Source organism: Salvelinus alpinus, chromosome 30 (assembly GCF_045679555.1).
Source record: "Salvelinus alpinus chromosome 30, SLU_Salpinus.1, whole genome shotgun sequence".
NCBI classification, from domain to species: domain Eukaryota; kingdom Metazoa; phylum Chordata; class Actinopteri; order Salmoniformes; family Salmonidae; genus Salvelinus; species Salvelinus alpinus.
In genome coordinates, this window is record NC_092115.1 from 17423732 (window position 1) to 17438942 (window position 15211).

A 15211-nucleotide genomic window follows, 5' to 3' on the forward strand; every position below is an offset into this window, starting at 1 on the left:
AAAAAATATATATATATCATGTCAGACTTTCGTCAAGAATTTGATATATACGGCATTAATTGACTTGATTTAAGAATGATTAAGGGTAATCTAAAGTTGTTTACATGATCTATTTTGTAATATCAAGCACTCTCATGTTGATTGCTTGGATGTTGGCTGGAAGCACGGACACTTTCATAGTCAGCTACTTCAAACCTGATTGCCCAGAGCAAACACTGTTCAGTCAAAAAATGTGTTTCCAGGTATGTAACAACAAACAGATTAACTCAAATGTAACATCTGTTGTAAAAGGTTAAAGATGTAAAGGCTGTAGATGTAACGGCTCAGGGAATATACTGTACATGGACAATAAGTTGTCCCTTTACATTGATATGTCACTGCTTGAAGGTGATAAGCATCAAAGATACAGTGTAAGTGTCCTGTGTTTGTTCAAATGCATCGAGGGTTGATGGTGTTAACAGTGATGCTTATCTGTTTGACCTTCACTCTTCCTTTCATCTACAAAGGAGGATAGAGTAAGGTGAGCTACAGCAAACATACAGGTCCCCCTCTTACTCTGCCTCACTCTTGCTGTTATGCCCTGCTTTAACTTTAGTTTGCCAACAGAGGGCATCATATCTTGTTGTAGGATGAAGGCCTCAGTGGAAAAGTGGTTTGATGTACAGTGTGTTGTCTATCTAGTAGCATGTATTCATGGATGCCAAGGGAAGCCCGGCTTCCCCAAAAAATTGACCAAGAAAAAAATATATATATATATATATATTTAGTCTCTCTGTGTTTCCTAATTATCCTTCAATTCACAAGAGTCTGAATGTATTTAATCGGAGAAAGCATCCGAGGGAGCGAAACAGCGCCCCTCTGTCTCAGTACGTGTAGGCCATTATCTGAGGCTGTCTGTTCAAAAAGAGTATAACGTTACTATAGTATTGAATGCAAGGGAAGCCAATTTGGATTTGGCTTCACAGCAATCACATTACACCAAAACCAACAAATAATTTACAGAATTAAACTTTAATTGTTGTATCTCGTTGTGTTGTTGTCCTCTGGTGGCTAGCTAGCTAGTTAAAATCATCCCTTTCCTAAATTAGCCATGGATGGAGATAGGGATTTGGACTTCTGGTTTTACTTAATTCTCCGTACTGGCCTATGATTATAACAGCGATTCTGATCTAATCATAAATTCATACGTTGTGCCTCTGGCCTGAGATGAAGGAAGTTCAATATGTAACTAGATGTAGTAGGCTAATGTTAACTAGCTGGCTTGGCACATCGTTTCCCATGAACGGAAGTTAGGCTAGCTAGCAAGCAAGCATTTTAGCCAGCTAGCCTAGGACAACAAAATCTAAAAGCGTGCACTGTATGGCAGAGTCATGGTAAGAGAGGAGGACAGCATTGGCGTTTCACTACAAGTAGGGTGAGTCAACATGTTTTTTCTACTTACACACACCCACCCACACACACACATAGAAATCAGTGACATGGACAGCCACATCATATCTAGCTTACGTTTATTGGACTAAATGGTTTTTGGTATCTTAGTTGTCACTGTATTAGACTAAGCATAGATTATTTGATGATGTTGAAATGTTAAAGTTGGAATGGTGTTGGATTAGTGGAGGCAGCTCCTGTTTTCTTTGTGACTTGCGGTAACACTCTGTGGTTCTAAATCAATAGTTGTTTACTAGTCCGAAAATGTTGGAAACATTAACCTGCTTGACCATGCTGTAGGTCATTTAATACCATATGCTTTGTGGACTTCACCAGACAGCTGTTGCTCTCCGGTTTTGTGAAGAAACAAAGGTGTGGTTGAATTTGTACTGTCCCAGCCCTGGCTATACTTCAGCCCATAATGGCCTCTCTCAGACCTTCTCCCGACTCCTCCAGGTAAAGCCCAACTGTCATCTACATCTCATACATGATCATACTCTGAAGATGCTGATGCTGTAAAATAAGGTTTCTCTAAGCTGCTGGTATGGATGTTTGGTTATTACCTGTGTATGTGTGGATGGATGCTGTGTTTAATGTGGTGCTGTTGTTTTCTGTAAATCCTCTCTCTGGCTGTTATATAAGGTGTGCTTCTATTATTAACCTGTACTCTTACCACTGATTAGCTGTTCTCTCGATGCAGGAGGTGGGTATTTCACTGGATGCAATGGGGAGATTATGGCTGGTTAGTCCACCTTTGGAACTTATGTTATTTTAGTACATATTTGTTTCTATTTGATAGTCAAGCTAAATAACTTAAAGTGCATACATTATCCTAATTTTGTCATATTAAATGTCACTGTTACTGCGCAGTTAGCTGATTATGACCACTTCCCATCATTGAATAATTGTTGTTTAGAGCCAGGAGTTTTTCCTGTCTTTAACAGGAAAATCTCTTCGCCCTATCTATAACTTGGGCCCATAATTTTTATGGCCAGACGGTCAGGAAAAACTATTTGCCCTTCTCATTGATTTCCACTAGTTTCTATAGTCCCAAAGTCCTGTTCCACAGTCACAAAGTCAGGTTCCAGAGCCACAAAGTCAGATTCCACAGCCACAAAGTCAGATTCCACAGCCACAAAGTCAGATTCCACAGCCACAAAGTTAGATTCTACAGCCACAAAGTCAAAATTGGCTACAAAATTTGCTTTTTGGTCTTAATTTAAAGTTAGTGTTAGGCATAAGGTTAGGTTGAAAATCTAATTTTAAGAAGATAAATTGTAGAAATGGGCATGGTTTGTGACTGTGTCTATAAAAGCTACTGACGACCCTTTTCATGTGATACTCTTTTCCTGTTGTGATGCCGTCGGCCATGTTTTTGGGGATTGGTCAGCAGTCTGCCTCACCCCTGGTTGCTGGGGGTGCTGACTGGGTTTCTTCTTGAGAGTGTTCCTTGGGCTCCATAAAAAAGCCTACATTAAAACACGTAACTTGTTTCATGATTGATAGGTCTGTTGCTTGAATATATAAATTATTTTCAGAAATGCACTTTTCCCATTAATTTTAACATGCATAGCAGGTTAAAGGTGATTGATCACACTTTCTGTAGAAAAAGTTGTCATTGTTTCATATTCAAAGGTGAAAAGCTTTTCAGCACCAATTTCCTGTTTTGTGATGTTGTGACCTTGTTTCCACAGCGAGTGACCCTAATGACCAGCAGGGGATTCTTGCTTACTACTCAGAGGGCAGCACTTGGGTAACACCATAAGAACAGACTTAAGAGTTATCTCTGTGAAGCTTTGAAGTGATTTGAAGTATACGGGCCAGTAAGAATTCAGGTTTAAAGCCAATGACGGATAATTAGGATGGAACTCTTATCCTGAACTTTATATTTTTATGAAGTTGTCTTGGTTTGACTAGATATTGCAAGAAGCTGTACTGTTCATGAGTAAATATTTGTGATTTACTAGTAACTGATTGTGCAAAGTATAATATTGGCCCCAGAGCCTAATCAGCTGCTGGTTTTTAGCTAATTATTAACAGTTTCATATTATGGCTGTCTTGACAGATTGGTGCAAAGAGACCGTTTTAATTTGTCGGATATTATTTAATTGTGCACTTTTGACAATTTAATATAATGTCATCCTTTTTTTCACAGGATGCATGGTTCAAAATGGTTGCCTTTGTTATTGGGAATAGCAGATTTCCTGGTCAGCTTTATTTACACCATCGGTGTATTGTGACAACTGTGAGGATGACCTTTTCATGGTACAGGACAACTCACTGGCTGTTAGAATGAGGAAGGATTGTGATTCTTATTCAGATTCAGGCCACAGGCAGATCAAGGCACTGAACCAGATGTATGATCTCTAGATCGAGGGAAAGGAAATGGTAGGGAATATTTTAAACAAAAACATTTTTACTGGATAGCTTTTTGTACTATTGATTTTGTGCTAATGTTGTTATCCCAACTTCTCAGGAAAATGTAGAGTACTGTAAGTCTATTATCATGATTACAATCTTCACATTTTGTTGAAAGATAACTATAATTAGACTATATCTGAACAGAGCAGCTGCATGCCGTACTGCATGCCATATAGCAAAGATTCAAGTGTTTCTTTCAAGTTTTTGTCCTCAATGTTATACTCAGTATAATGCAGCTAAGTTCATACAGGCCACTTTAAATGTAGATCGTGTAATTTCATATAAAAAAATGAATGGTTGATTGAGAAAAGCATTTGAATGTAACTATTTATGCTGTAAATTGAAATGCATTATCTTGATACAGCCTTGTCCCATATGAGTTAATGTGTATTACATTTCTGCTAAGTGTTGGTAAAGCGCTGTAAGGGAGAATGCACAAATTATTCTTTCAATCAATTATTGATATCTTAATTAATAATTAGAAAATGTACTTTTTGTTGAACTTTAATGTGCATGTCAGATATCTTTCCAAAATGGAATTTATCCTGTAGTATAATACTGTATAAATTAATCATGCATGAATTTGTAGTTAACTATCCCATCCTGTGACTACTGTACATGTGATTTTACTTTATTGGTGTTATAGCTAGTGTGGACTTCCCAATCAACACACACAGCCATACACACTTACAGGCACACACATTTCTAGGTAACAAGAGGACAAGTCAATTATTTTCCTTAATGTCAATACAACTTTATTTTGATGCAGAATTATCAATTGAGAATAACAAAAACAAACAAAAGCGAAATCTCCATGGAACAACTTAACACTTAAAATAACAGAGAATGCAATTTTAAAGTATTCACCTTGGAGTTTTGCATTAGTTTAGTACATAATACTAGACCACCTGCAAACAAAAAAGATCACATTGTGAAGCATAAAAAACAGTAATATAGTTGAAAAAGGCATCTCAAAATGGCAATGTCAGGTCAAGCTTTGAATATCCTATACTATAAGTGGCTATCATATTAAACATTTTAAATGAGGTTAATTATACAGGTAATCATAATATGCATTCTTTATTTTAGAACAATAATAGATTCGTTTTTTACTGCTTTGGATTACCACATTTATCATAATATTCTTATTGCCTCTTTAGTTTAAACTCTATTTAGAAGAAAATACAATACGAAAATACCATAAATATCTTTCTTTTGTATAACCAAGACAGTACTTAAAAATATGTAAAGATCTTAACTGAACAATATCGTAATGTACTCATCCGGTAGTCCATCTATGTTCATTACATTGTGTCATATCTCTTACAATACCAATTACATATTTTATTTCACAATAACTTTAAAAGTACAGTACCAGTAATGAATATATATATTCAAGCTGTATCAATAATAGAACTGGAAACATCTAGCAAAGTTCAGGAAGTTGGCAGCTGTAGTAATATGGAATGGGATTATTCAGGTTTGGTGTTCTTCACTCTTGTTCGTGGTTGACAAATAGTCTTGCCTCCCATCTCTGAGCCATGGCATTCTTTTTCCTTGGTAATGTGGAGAGTGATTCTGGGAACTGGGGGAAAGAGTTTCACCTGTAAAACTGCATACAGTTTCAAGGTGAAAATGGATGGTGTTTAAAATGGTTTGTAATGAAAAACCAGTATCAGAAAATGTAATAAACACAATTAAACATGAGCACATGCAATGTTATTTAGTGAGGCATTCAGATGACATTTAGTGAGAAAATCAGATGACAAAATATTTTTTTTCTACACTGGTCATGTTTCGCAATTGGCATGACAACGAACACCACAAGGGAGTTGACTAGGCTAACATCTGTTCGTTGATTAATTATTATTGGAGAAGATAGGACATACCCTATGGTCACATGACAGGGTGGAGCGGTCCAGCTTTCGAGTCCTTGATGGTGATGAAGGGGAAGACACACATTTCAGTGGCACTTCTGAAGAAGAAAGAGAAACCATTAATACTCATACATTCATATGCTTAGAGACCTATATCATGAATTTGGACAAGTGGTGACCACTAGTGATGCAATGAAAACACAACACAGCTACAAACCACAAACTCTTTCTCATATTAACCGTGCTCTTCATCAGTCATCAGCACATACCTGCTGTATCAAAGCTCAGGTTCTCCAGGTTGGGGGACACCACAACAGTGTCATACTTCTCCCTGGTGTGCATCTGGCTCCTCTGCCTCCTCCACTCCTCCTCCCTCTGCTTCACCATCTTAATCTCCTGATCCACCAGGGACATGGAGCTCCGCGAGCGCAGTTTGAAGAAGGGGTTGTTGACAAATGTGCTCTCCTGGGTCTCCTGGCAGGAGGCCGAGCTCAGGCAGAACTCTGAGGCGCTTCGAATGATCAGGTTGGACGTCTCTAGAATGATGACGTTGGCTGACGTCTCCAAAGGCCACTCGCTGTAACGGCTGGAACCCGGGGAGAGCAGGGATCCTCGGGTGCGGTGCCTTGGGCTGGTGGGGTAGGAGTCTGGCTCCAGGATGATCACGTTTTGGGCGGTCATTTCGTGGTAGGTCGCACACCTTGGTGTGGGTGAGGGGGAGGTGGCTATGGAGAAGGTTGGGGTTTTTGCGTCGAGAGACCTCAATGGCCTGCATCCGGGATCACTAGAGTCAAACATCTTCCGTTTCTCCTCCACCTCCTGGCAAAAACCTTTCCCGTACTTGCCGGGGTAGAGAGTGGTTGGTCTGGGATGTGCAGATGATTCTCCAGCTTGACCCTGTTTCGCGATCCCTCTCTCCCGCCTGAAGTTTTCCTCGCGCTCTATGGTCTGTCGTATCTCCCTTTCCACAGGGTTGTCTGAGTCCTCGTAAGGGGACCTGTAGCTGAGGTCATCCAGACCTGAGTCTTCTGAACATGGGCTGAACTGGGTGTGATGAAAGTCACCCAGGGCGAGGCTGTCGGGTTCGGTGTCCCTCCTGGGTCGGTCGATGTTCCTGACGGGTGTGTACATGGCGCTGTGGCCTCCCTGGCACATCCCCTGCTGTCTGACAGTGGGCTGGTGGACCTGGACCTGTCCTTTGGTCTGCTCCTCCATTTGGCGCCACTGCTTCCGAGCCCCCTGGAAGTCCACATGTTCTGTACTAACGTTCTTGCTCGTCATTTCTTGTATCACACAGTAGTCTTGAGGAACCTTCTTGTCAGGGTCAGAGCTTACAGAAGAGCTTGCAGATGTAGAACGACGTACTTTGCAAGCTCCGCCTTGGCTGGCCTCTTCCTCATCCTCTGGAATCTCGGATAAGACCTTGAACTGGCCAGAGGACATATCTTGGTCTTGGATCTCGCATTCTGTGGGGCAATCGGGTTGTTCAAGCTCATGAGGACTATCTGCAGTTTCATCCTTGGCCCCATTCTCTGCCTCCCCTGCAGCTTTGTCCTTCTCGAGAGCATCTTGAGCATTTCCGTCACACCTTTCCTCCTTGTTGACTGTAGATCCAAAAGTGGACCTCCATTGGTCATCAGTCTCGCTGTCTGATGACACGATGGCCATTTCTACCTGCAGACAGTCACTCAGGTCGTCTCGGTCAAGGTCATGACAGGACCCCGTAGAAACGTCAGAGGAGACCTCCTCTCGGATAAGCTGCTCCAAGATGGACTCTTGTGTCACCATCACTTCTGATGGAGCAGAGTTGTCCATGTCATCTTCTGCAAGCAGGTCTTCCACCTTGCAAACGGGTTCACTCCCAAATATACTTGAGGAGTTGAGTAACTCTTTTAGACTGAAGTCATCTTGTCCTGTCCCAAAGTTGAGAATCCCCTCCTCTCTGTTTCCATCCACATTTTCATTGTCCTCGTCTGGTTCATCCACTGACGTTTTTATGTTCTCTTTTGTTCCTCTGTATTCTGCGAAAGGTTCTTGGTCACATTCTTCCTCGCTCTCACTAAGCAGACGTCTCTGGTCCTCCGTTTCCCCAGAATCCATTTTATAGTCTGTTAGGTCGTCCGTCTCTGAAAGCTGGCTGGTCTCCATGGCTACGGCCCCAGAGTGGGATTCTTGTTCTTGTTGTTTCTCTTGTGGAGTGTCGCTGGCACTGGCACTGGCACTGCAGCTCTCTCTCACTTCATTCCCCTTTATCCTCTTCACTCCAGCTGTGGCTCTCTATGGAAGTCAAATAAAACACGTTAAGGGAAGAATAATGCGGAGACACAAAAAAACCTGTATCTGAATAGATCAATGGATAGCCTACTGAACCTGGTATGATGTATTTTTGTCTTTCTTCGATGGCTCTTTTGATGAAGTGTGGTGGCGAGTGGAATTCCTTATATAGTGAAGCTCAAATTAAGTAACGCCTATATCAGCCAGTACCCTCAGTTCCATGTAAAAAATATATAGTTTATCCTTATAGGTGGTATAATGTTATCCTTTCAACACCCACCACAGTAACTGGTTAACTGGTTATCATTTTGGTTCTCTGTGATATGACACACCAGGGTTTCACCACGCCATTTTAATTTCATCAAAACACCGTCTTCACTCTGGTGCTTACAGAGGATGGGAGGAAATCTTTTGAAAGCATAAAACACCTTGAGACATGCTTCAAACCGAGCATGGCTTCGCTGTAAGTGGGTGAGAATTAGCATGATTTTGATAGTTTCACAGCCAAGCATGTGATTCTGCCAGGGATAACATGTTGATGTCAAAAGAACATTGTACTGACATACCCCAAAAAACACAGAAAATGGCTAGGTGAAGGGAGATGGGCTTGTTGTCATACATACTGTATGTCTTTAGATGAACGTTTGGATAAGGTTTTCATACAAGAGATGCAAGCTGTCTACATACAGTACATGTATGCATGAAATATGGTGACCAGACCATTTTCTGAGGCCCTTAATAACAGTTTACATGTGATTAAAACTGACTTCTTGATTAGGGGATGTAAGCAAATCAGCCCACACAGTAGCCCTAATCAACATACCTAGCTATTGCTAAGACAACATTTATTGCATAGTGAATACACCCACACACCAACACTGATAATTCACACCATTGGAGTTGGCATAGGCTACTGTCCACCAGTTGGACAGCACTTATTTTTCAAGTGAAGCTGTGTAGCGTGCTTATTGCCTAAGTTGTTTGAAAGCTTGGAGACCCCATATCTGCAAATTATCAACAGTTTCTTTATCTGAAGAAAAACAAAAACATGCTGAAAGCATTGCACATGTTTCTGAGTGTGTGTGTTTGTTTGTTTACGCACATGTTGCAAACATGTGGCACTGCATACTGTGACAATGGCATTGGGCAGAGAACAGAATAAACCCATCTGAAAGAACAAATTGGATCCATTATGTAAGGATGAAATACCTCGGCCCCCGTCATTTCGGTTGTGTCCCAATAGCGTTTGAACATTGTGTCCTGGTACTGCAGTACAGGGAATCAGTACATTCGAGCCCTCAGGGCATCCAACCCAGCCTCCATCCACCACACTGTACTAAGACCTGAATTCAACCTGTACTGGTCATTCATCCATAATGCTGTATCAATCCTAATGTCGATGGTTGGAGTGATTTCTTTGAAGCTCTTAACTTGCACTAGTTTTGCTTCTCCAGTGCACCACCATACAAACTATTCCTCCCATATACTGGTGTTTCTGACTGTTTCCTGGATGGAGATCAAGTCCACTTGGTGTGAATCTCTTAGCAAACATGCTGTACTGTATATGGTATAAATATAGCTTTGGAACGGTTGCCTAGAAACTTGCTGAAATGAAAATCCAAGCTCTCCTGGGAGCAGCTTGTAAGAGAGATGCCTTTTCATATTTTTTATCCTCTGGGTCATATTTAATGTACATAGAGCAGTATTAAATGTACAGTAAGCTCTCTGCAATACCAGTAATGGCTAGATCTGCCAGATGGACCAGATTCATCTTGAATGATACAGCAGGGACATGTGTTGAAAAGTAGGGTAGCCTAACCCACTGGCCACACCACGTTATTTCAACATGGAAATGTGGCTAATTTTTGGTTGAGACATTGCTCAATGAAATTTCAACCTTTATTTACCCAGTCAAAAAGACAGCCAGAATTTTGTTGAATTCCCAATGTGTTATCATATGCGTTCAACCATCTAAAAGCACAACCAAATTCCTATGGAAAAACAATGTCAGATTTTTGGTTTAGTTGTCATCTAAATGTGTTACGATGTCACGTTCTGACCTTAGTTCCTTTGTTTTGTCTTTTGTTTTAGTATGGTCAGGGCGTGAGTTGGGTGGGTTGTCTATGTTAGTTTTTCTATGATTTTCTATTTCTGTGTTTGGCCTGATATGGTTCTCAATCAGAGGCAGCTGTCAATCGTTGTCCCTGATTGGGAACCATATTTAGGTATCCTGTTTTCTGTTGGGTTTTGTGGGTGGTTATTTTCAGTCTTTGTGTGTCTGCACCAGACAGAACTGTTTTCGGTTGTTTCTTTGTTGGTTTGTTAGTCAGTGTTCAGTTTTGATTATTATTAAAGATCATGAACACTTACCACGCTGCACCTTGGTCCTCACCTTCTTCCACCGACGACAGCCGTTACATACGACTTCAATTTCATCCATTTAAAAACCCAACAAATTTCGAATGGGATTACCAAGTCAGATATTTTTTATTTATACAACAATTTAATGTGTTATCACTGTGCTTCATCTAATAGCACTACCAAATGACCTGGATTGTAGTTGAGATTATATTACAATATTTGTTTATTTGTTAATTATATTTGTTAATATATAATATAATTAATTTGTTAATATTTGTTCATTAATATTGTGAAGATCTCCACAGACCTGTGACCTTTGCATGCTACCCTGAACATGCACACTTTCTATGATGACATAATAAGACTTTTAGAGTTACAGTAACCTCTAAATGTGGCCATGGATGAGTTGAATAAAAACTGTTCCATAGCCTTAACTTTAGGCTATTTACTGCATTACAAAAGTCATATTGAATTGTGTTGGTTGACAAACAAATATCAACATTTTAAAGGAGATGTATCTAACGCTTGGATAGTTTCATCTGAGCCACTGGCTTAATCCTATTCTTTAGCTTTTATTTTTGGTTTAGTTGGAGACGTGAATCCAACATGTAGACAAGTTAATAGGCTATTTACTTTATTGCAAAAGTGAGATTAAATTGTATTTGGTTGTCAACGCAACCAAATATCTCCATCTCAACCAAAAATCGAAGTAATAAAACAGGACTATATCAAATCAAACTTCAAATGCACTTTAAATAAAGTTCGATTTGATTTATTCCTGTTCTTTTAACTTCGATTTTCTGGTTGAAATGGAGACGTGAATCCAACATATTAAATTTGACATTCACTAAAGCTTGAAATCCTAGGCCTATATGTATTGTTTAGTTTTGTTGAACCCTGGGCTGAATTGAAACAATAGCTTTTGATTTCTTCGCAAACGCTTATACAGTATGGTTAAATGTAATTTGAACTGTTTAACCCACCCCTTGGAATGACTTCGATAGCAATAGTGAATATATTTAGTTATTAAGAAATCTCTAAATAATCATTCTCACGGTAACACATTGGTAGTAGTAAGTGACAAATATCAAAGCTGGGCTTGGTTAAACCCCTGGATGGGAGACCAAATGCAATAGCTGTAGATACATTTGCTCTCCAGTAGGAGGTTCTGCTAAGCCTATTGTTTTTTTCTGATAGTGGATATAACGTTGAAGATCTGACGTTGTTTCAAAGGTACAAACTAAACATATTTTATACAAGGTTGAAAATTGGTTACCATGATGACATAATTCTGTGGTTGAAATTTCACCCTCAAAACAACAGTTTGGATGACTGTTTGAAAATCCAATGTATTTTCCATTTAGATTCCACGTCACATTACCTTGACAAATTACGTTGAAAAAACATTGATTCAACCAGGTTGTGCCCAGTGGGAAGCTTTACTTTACACACACAAATATTTTACTGAATAGCATTATGAATGTTTACATGTACAGTTTGAAAATTCAATGAGAAGGAAATATTTTGAGTGCTTTGCAGAAGGTCAAATTACCACAGGCCTAGGGATGGATTCACCTGCCAGGCTATCAGTAACTAATTTCACCTGCATGGCCATGTATCTTTGTGTTGTTCATGTGCACTGTTATATCATGTGGCCTGCTGTAGGCGTATGAACCAGCACATCCTACAGGTAATGTGTTCTGCTTTCTAATCAATCATTGCAAAATGGAGTCTGTGGTCTGCACAGCCAAGATAGGTTTACTGCTTTGATCGTCTGCAGACACAACAAGGATGATATCAACAGCTGGTTACAGTAGGATGAAATCCCTCAGTTCTGTTTATGTGGGAGGTGGAAAATACGACTGAAAGATGACTTGATTGTTGAGTATGAGGAGAGTCCCTCACACCCCTTCTCTTGTTACATCAAAGGTTGAGTGATGTACTCTGAATAACCTGTTCACAATGTCCCCAGGATACCCAACCAATGGGAAAAGGATCCACCATTTGCAGTGATACAGAATGAGAAAATTCTGTAAAATCTCAGAGAGTAAATATGTTCATGAGAATGAATTGCTTGGCTGATAATAATGTGAAAAATGCCTTAATGTAAAGTTATTTTTTTTTTCTCTTGATAAAGGCAAACCACCTGTCGTATGGCTGAGGACCAAAGACATGTTGGACAACAGATAAAATAGTCACGCGCAGAATGCTTAGGATACCCCACTGCGCAAATTACAGACATTTCCACCATTCTGCGGGGTGATGTAAATAGCAAACAGACATGCATCGACCAGGCAAATGCCCAGCATAGTGACAGATAAACTCACGTGCCGTAGCCGAGCAAAATCCATGCGATTTATGTACCCATCCAAGCCTTGAGCATGCTGCCAATCAAAACAAATTGGCCGTGGCGAAAATATACAGTATACTTGGATAGGATAACATATCTGGTACCTACCAGCAGCCTCCAACAGAGCAACCAGAAGGATATCATCTCCAACTTACCGAAGCGACCACATATTATTTGAACTACATTCACGGGTAGAGAACTCAACCAAGCGGCCACCCGTTGCGAGTAATTCATAGGTTTAATTTGAAGGAGGAAGAGATTCGCGTTTATGTGGGTGTGTGTGGTAGGTGTCGGTCGGAATTATCGATTCGCAAGGCAAATTTGTCTGATGTTAACTAGAGCAGACGCAATAAGTATTGGCATAAACGCCACTGAAATGCATTGCATCGCCCGCGACCCCCCGCGCTTCTCTCACAGCATCCTGCCCAATCCCCATACAGATAGATACGTTGGGCGCGTATGCATCGGCTACTGCAGCATCCAGCTGTCGCCCCCAGGCTCCTTCTCTTTCAGAGACCAGCTATGGAGCGTTTGATTTTGCCTGCACTTTTTAGAACCCTGTCGATTTCCATGACCAACGTCACTGCTGCTCTGAAATCATTAGCTCACTGATTATTCATTGTGGTCCATTAACATCCTTTTCCAGAAAGGGCTTCAGTGTTTTATCAGCTGTCAGGTTTTGTACATACAATTATTTCAATTGACTGACCCCTAAGTTCATTGCTTGGGCTGTCTGGGTTATATTATTAATATTCTGTCACTAAGTGGACAATTAGAACATCTAAATATTTCAGTCGTTTCAAGGATAAACCAGAGCTGAGTGATGCAAGAGAGTGAAGTCTCTGGTGAGGGTACTGTATTGAAGAATAACCCCTAGACACAGTTAACTCACTGCTGTTAAAAAGCCATTCAAATCTGGATAAATGATGGATCTTTAATAAGTGAGGTGGATGCGAGTGCCATGGCAGGACTGGCTTTTTAATCTTTTAATGCTCCACTTTTGTTCTGTGTCCAACATTTGGGATCAGTTGTTCACTTTGGGCCTGCTGTGATAAATGAGGCAGTATGCCTACCATTAAAGGTGTTCAATTCATCTGCTGAATGTGTTTGTATTTATGACCGTGTTTTTCTTTCTGCTTGCATTTTCTATTTAGATGTGTGTATTTTCTGTAATTTATGTAACTCAGGGCTCATCTGTAAAAGAGACATTGGTCTAAAAATGACTCCCTGATAAAATTAAGGTTAAATACAAAATAAAATAATAATTCAATAAAATAAGAGGAGAACCCCAACAAAAGCCACCATATCTACCCCATATGCTAAACAAAATGTATACAAAGTTAAACAGTTCGTTTTAGTGTCCCAAATTGGCTAAAATGGCATACCCTGGATATATCTCTGTCTCTTGTAATGTGAATGGTCTGTAAACTCTGACTTTTTGAGTTCCAGGGGGGCATTCCAGCTGTACAAAATACCTGAAACTGTATGTTAGCTTTCAAAAGCGCTTCCTCAACTCACTACAACTTTTCTAACCCCTCATCCAGCATTAAAACCCAATAAAACAAATTTAAAAAAACACTACTCTCAGTCTTAAACCAGTGGTCAGCTTGACAACCTCTCCAATGTATGCAGGAATGCTCAGTGCTGCTGTGAGTGTTTCTACAGTTTAATCCACCCTCACTCTATGTTCTCCTCAGCTCAGCTGGCTCACTGGAGCAGAGCTTTGTTTCTATCCACTTCAACCACACACTGAAGCCACAGTAAGAACAGAATCAACCAAATACCAATAACACAACCTACTTATGTTAAAGCAGAGCTCTCTCCTCCTCTTTTTCTCACACTCTAGCCTACATCTCTATCTTTCTCTCCCCCGCTCTCACTTTTTCTCTCTGTATCTCTCTTTCCCTGTTTTTCTCAAACACTCTCCATCTTTATCACTCTTTTTGCCTTCCAGAACACAATCCCAGCAGTACTAACTCAATACTCGGAACTGGTAACCACCTCTACAAGACTGTCAAGTGCAAAGTCCATTATTGTGACCTTCTTACTTTGGTCACCGTCTCTAAAGTGTTGCTAATGGTCATCAGCCTGATGCTGAATAACTAGGTGATGACCAAACGTCATGTTGTCCTACTGCTCCCTTACCTCTCAGGGTCTTTCCACAGTGATTCGGGCTCGGACTGGTCCAGTGGTGGAGTGATGAAGTGGAGTGTGCCTGTCTGCATCTGTCTGACACACACACACACAGTCACCACAGCGGCAGGCAGCAACACAAATCGGGTGCGTGGAAATCAGCCAATCACGAAACAGAAGCTTTGGTGACAGTTGTGTGTGCAACATGCGTTCACAGGCTCACACATTGAATATCACAAGCTCAGGGCAGCTACACGGTAAATACACTGACTGTACAAAACATTCAGAATATTGAGTTACACCCCCTTTAGCCCTCAGAACTGCCTCAATTCATTGGGGTATGGACTCTACAAGGTGTCGAAAGCAT

At 40.4% G+C, this 15211-nt stretch overlaps 1 protein-coding gene across 1 annotated transcript; it reads right to left on the minus strand.

The window, feature by feature from the left end:
• Positions 1 to 4578: 4578 nt before the first annotated feature.
• LOC139560594 (uncharacterized) lies at positions 4579 to 12810 on the minus strand. Its single transcript, XM_071377514.1, has 4 exons — positions 12689 to 12810; positions 5996 to 8003; positions 5739 to 5824; positions 4579 to 5434 (listed from the first exon to the last, which is right to left on the minus strand). The coding sequence occupies exons 1-4, from the start codon at positions 12710 to 12712 to the stop codon at positions 5342 to 5344; spliced, it is 2211 nt and encodes a 736-aa protein (XP_071233615.1). The 5' UTR covers positions 12713 to 12810; the 3' UTR covers positions 4579 to 5341.
• Between the last annotated feature and the right edge of the window lie 2401 nt (positions 12811 to 15211).

Excerpts from the sequence above, each read along its gene's own strand:
- LOC139560594 (XM_071377514.1), bottom strand. The coding sequence starts at position 12,712 with ATGGATTTTGCTCGGCTACGGCAC. Across the intron at positions 5,825-5,995 it reads CCTGAGCTTTGATACAGCAG|AAGTGCCACTGAAATGTGTG; the intron begins GTATGTGCTGAT and ends TTTCTTCTTCAG. Across the intron at positions 5,435-5,738 it reads CCCTGTCATGTGACCATAGG|TTCCCAGAATCACTCTCCAC; the intron begins GTATGTCCTATC and ends TCTTTCCCCCAG.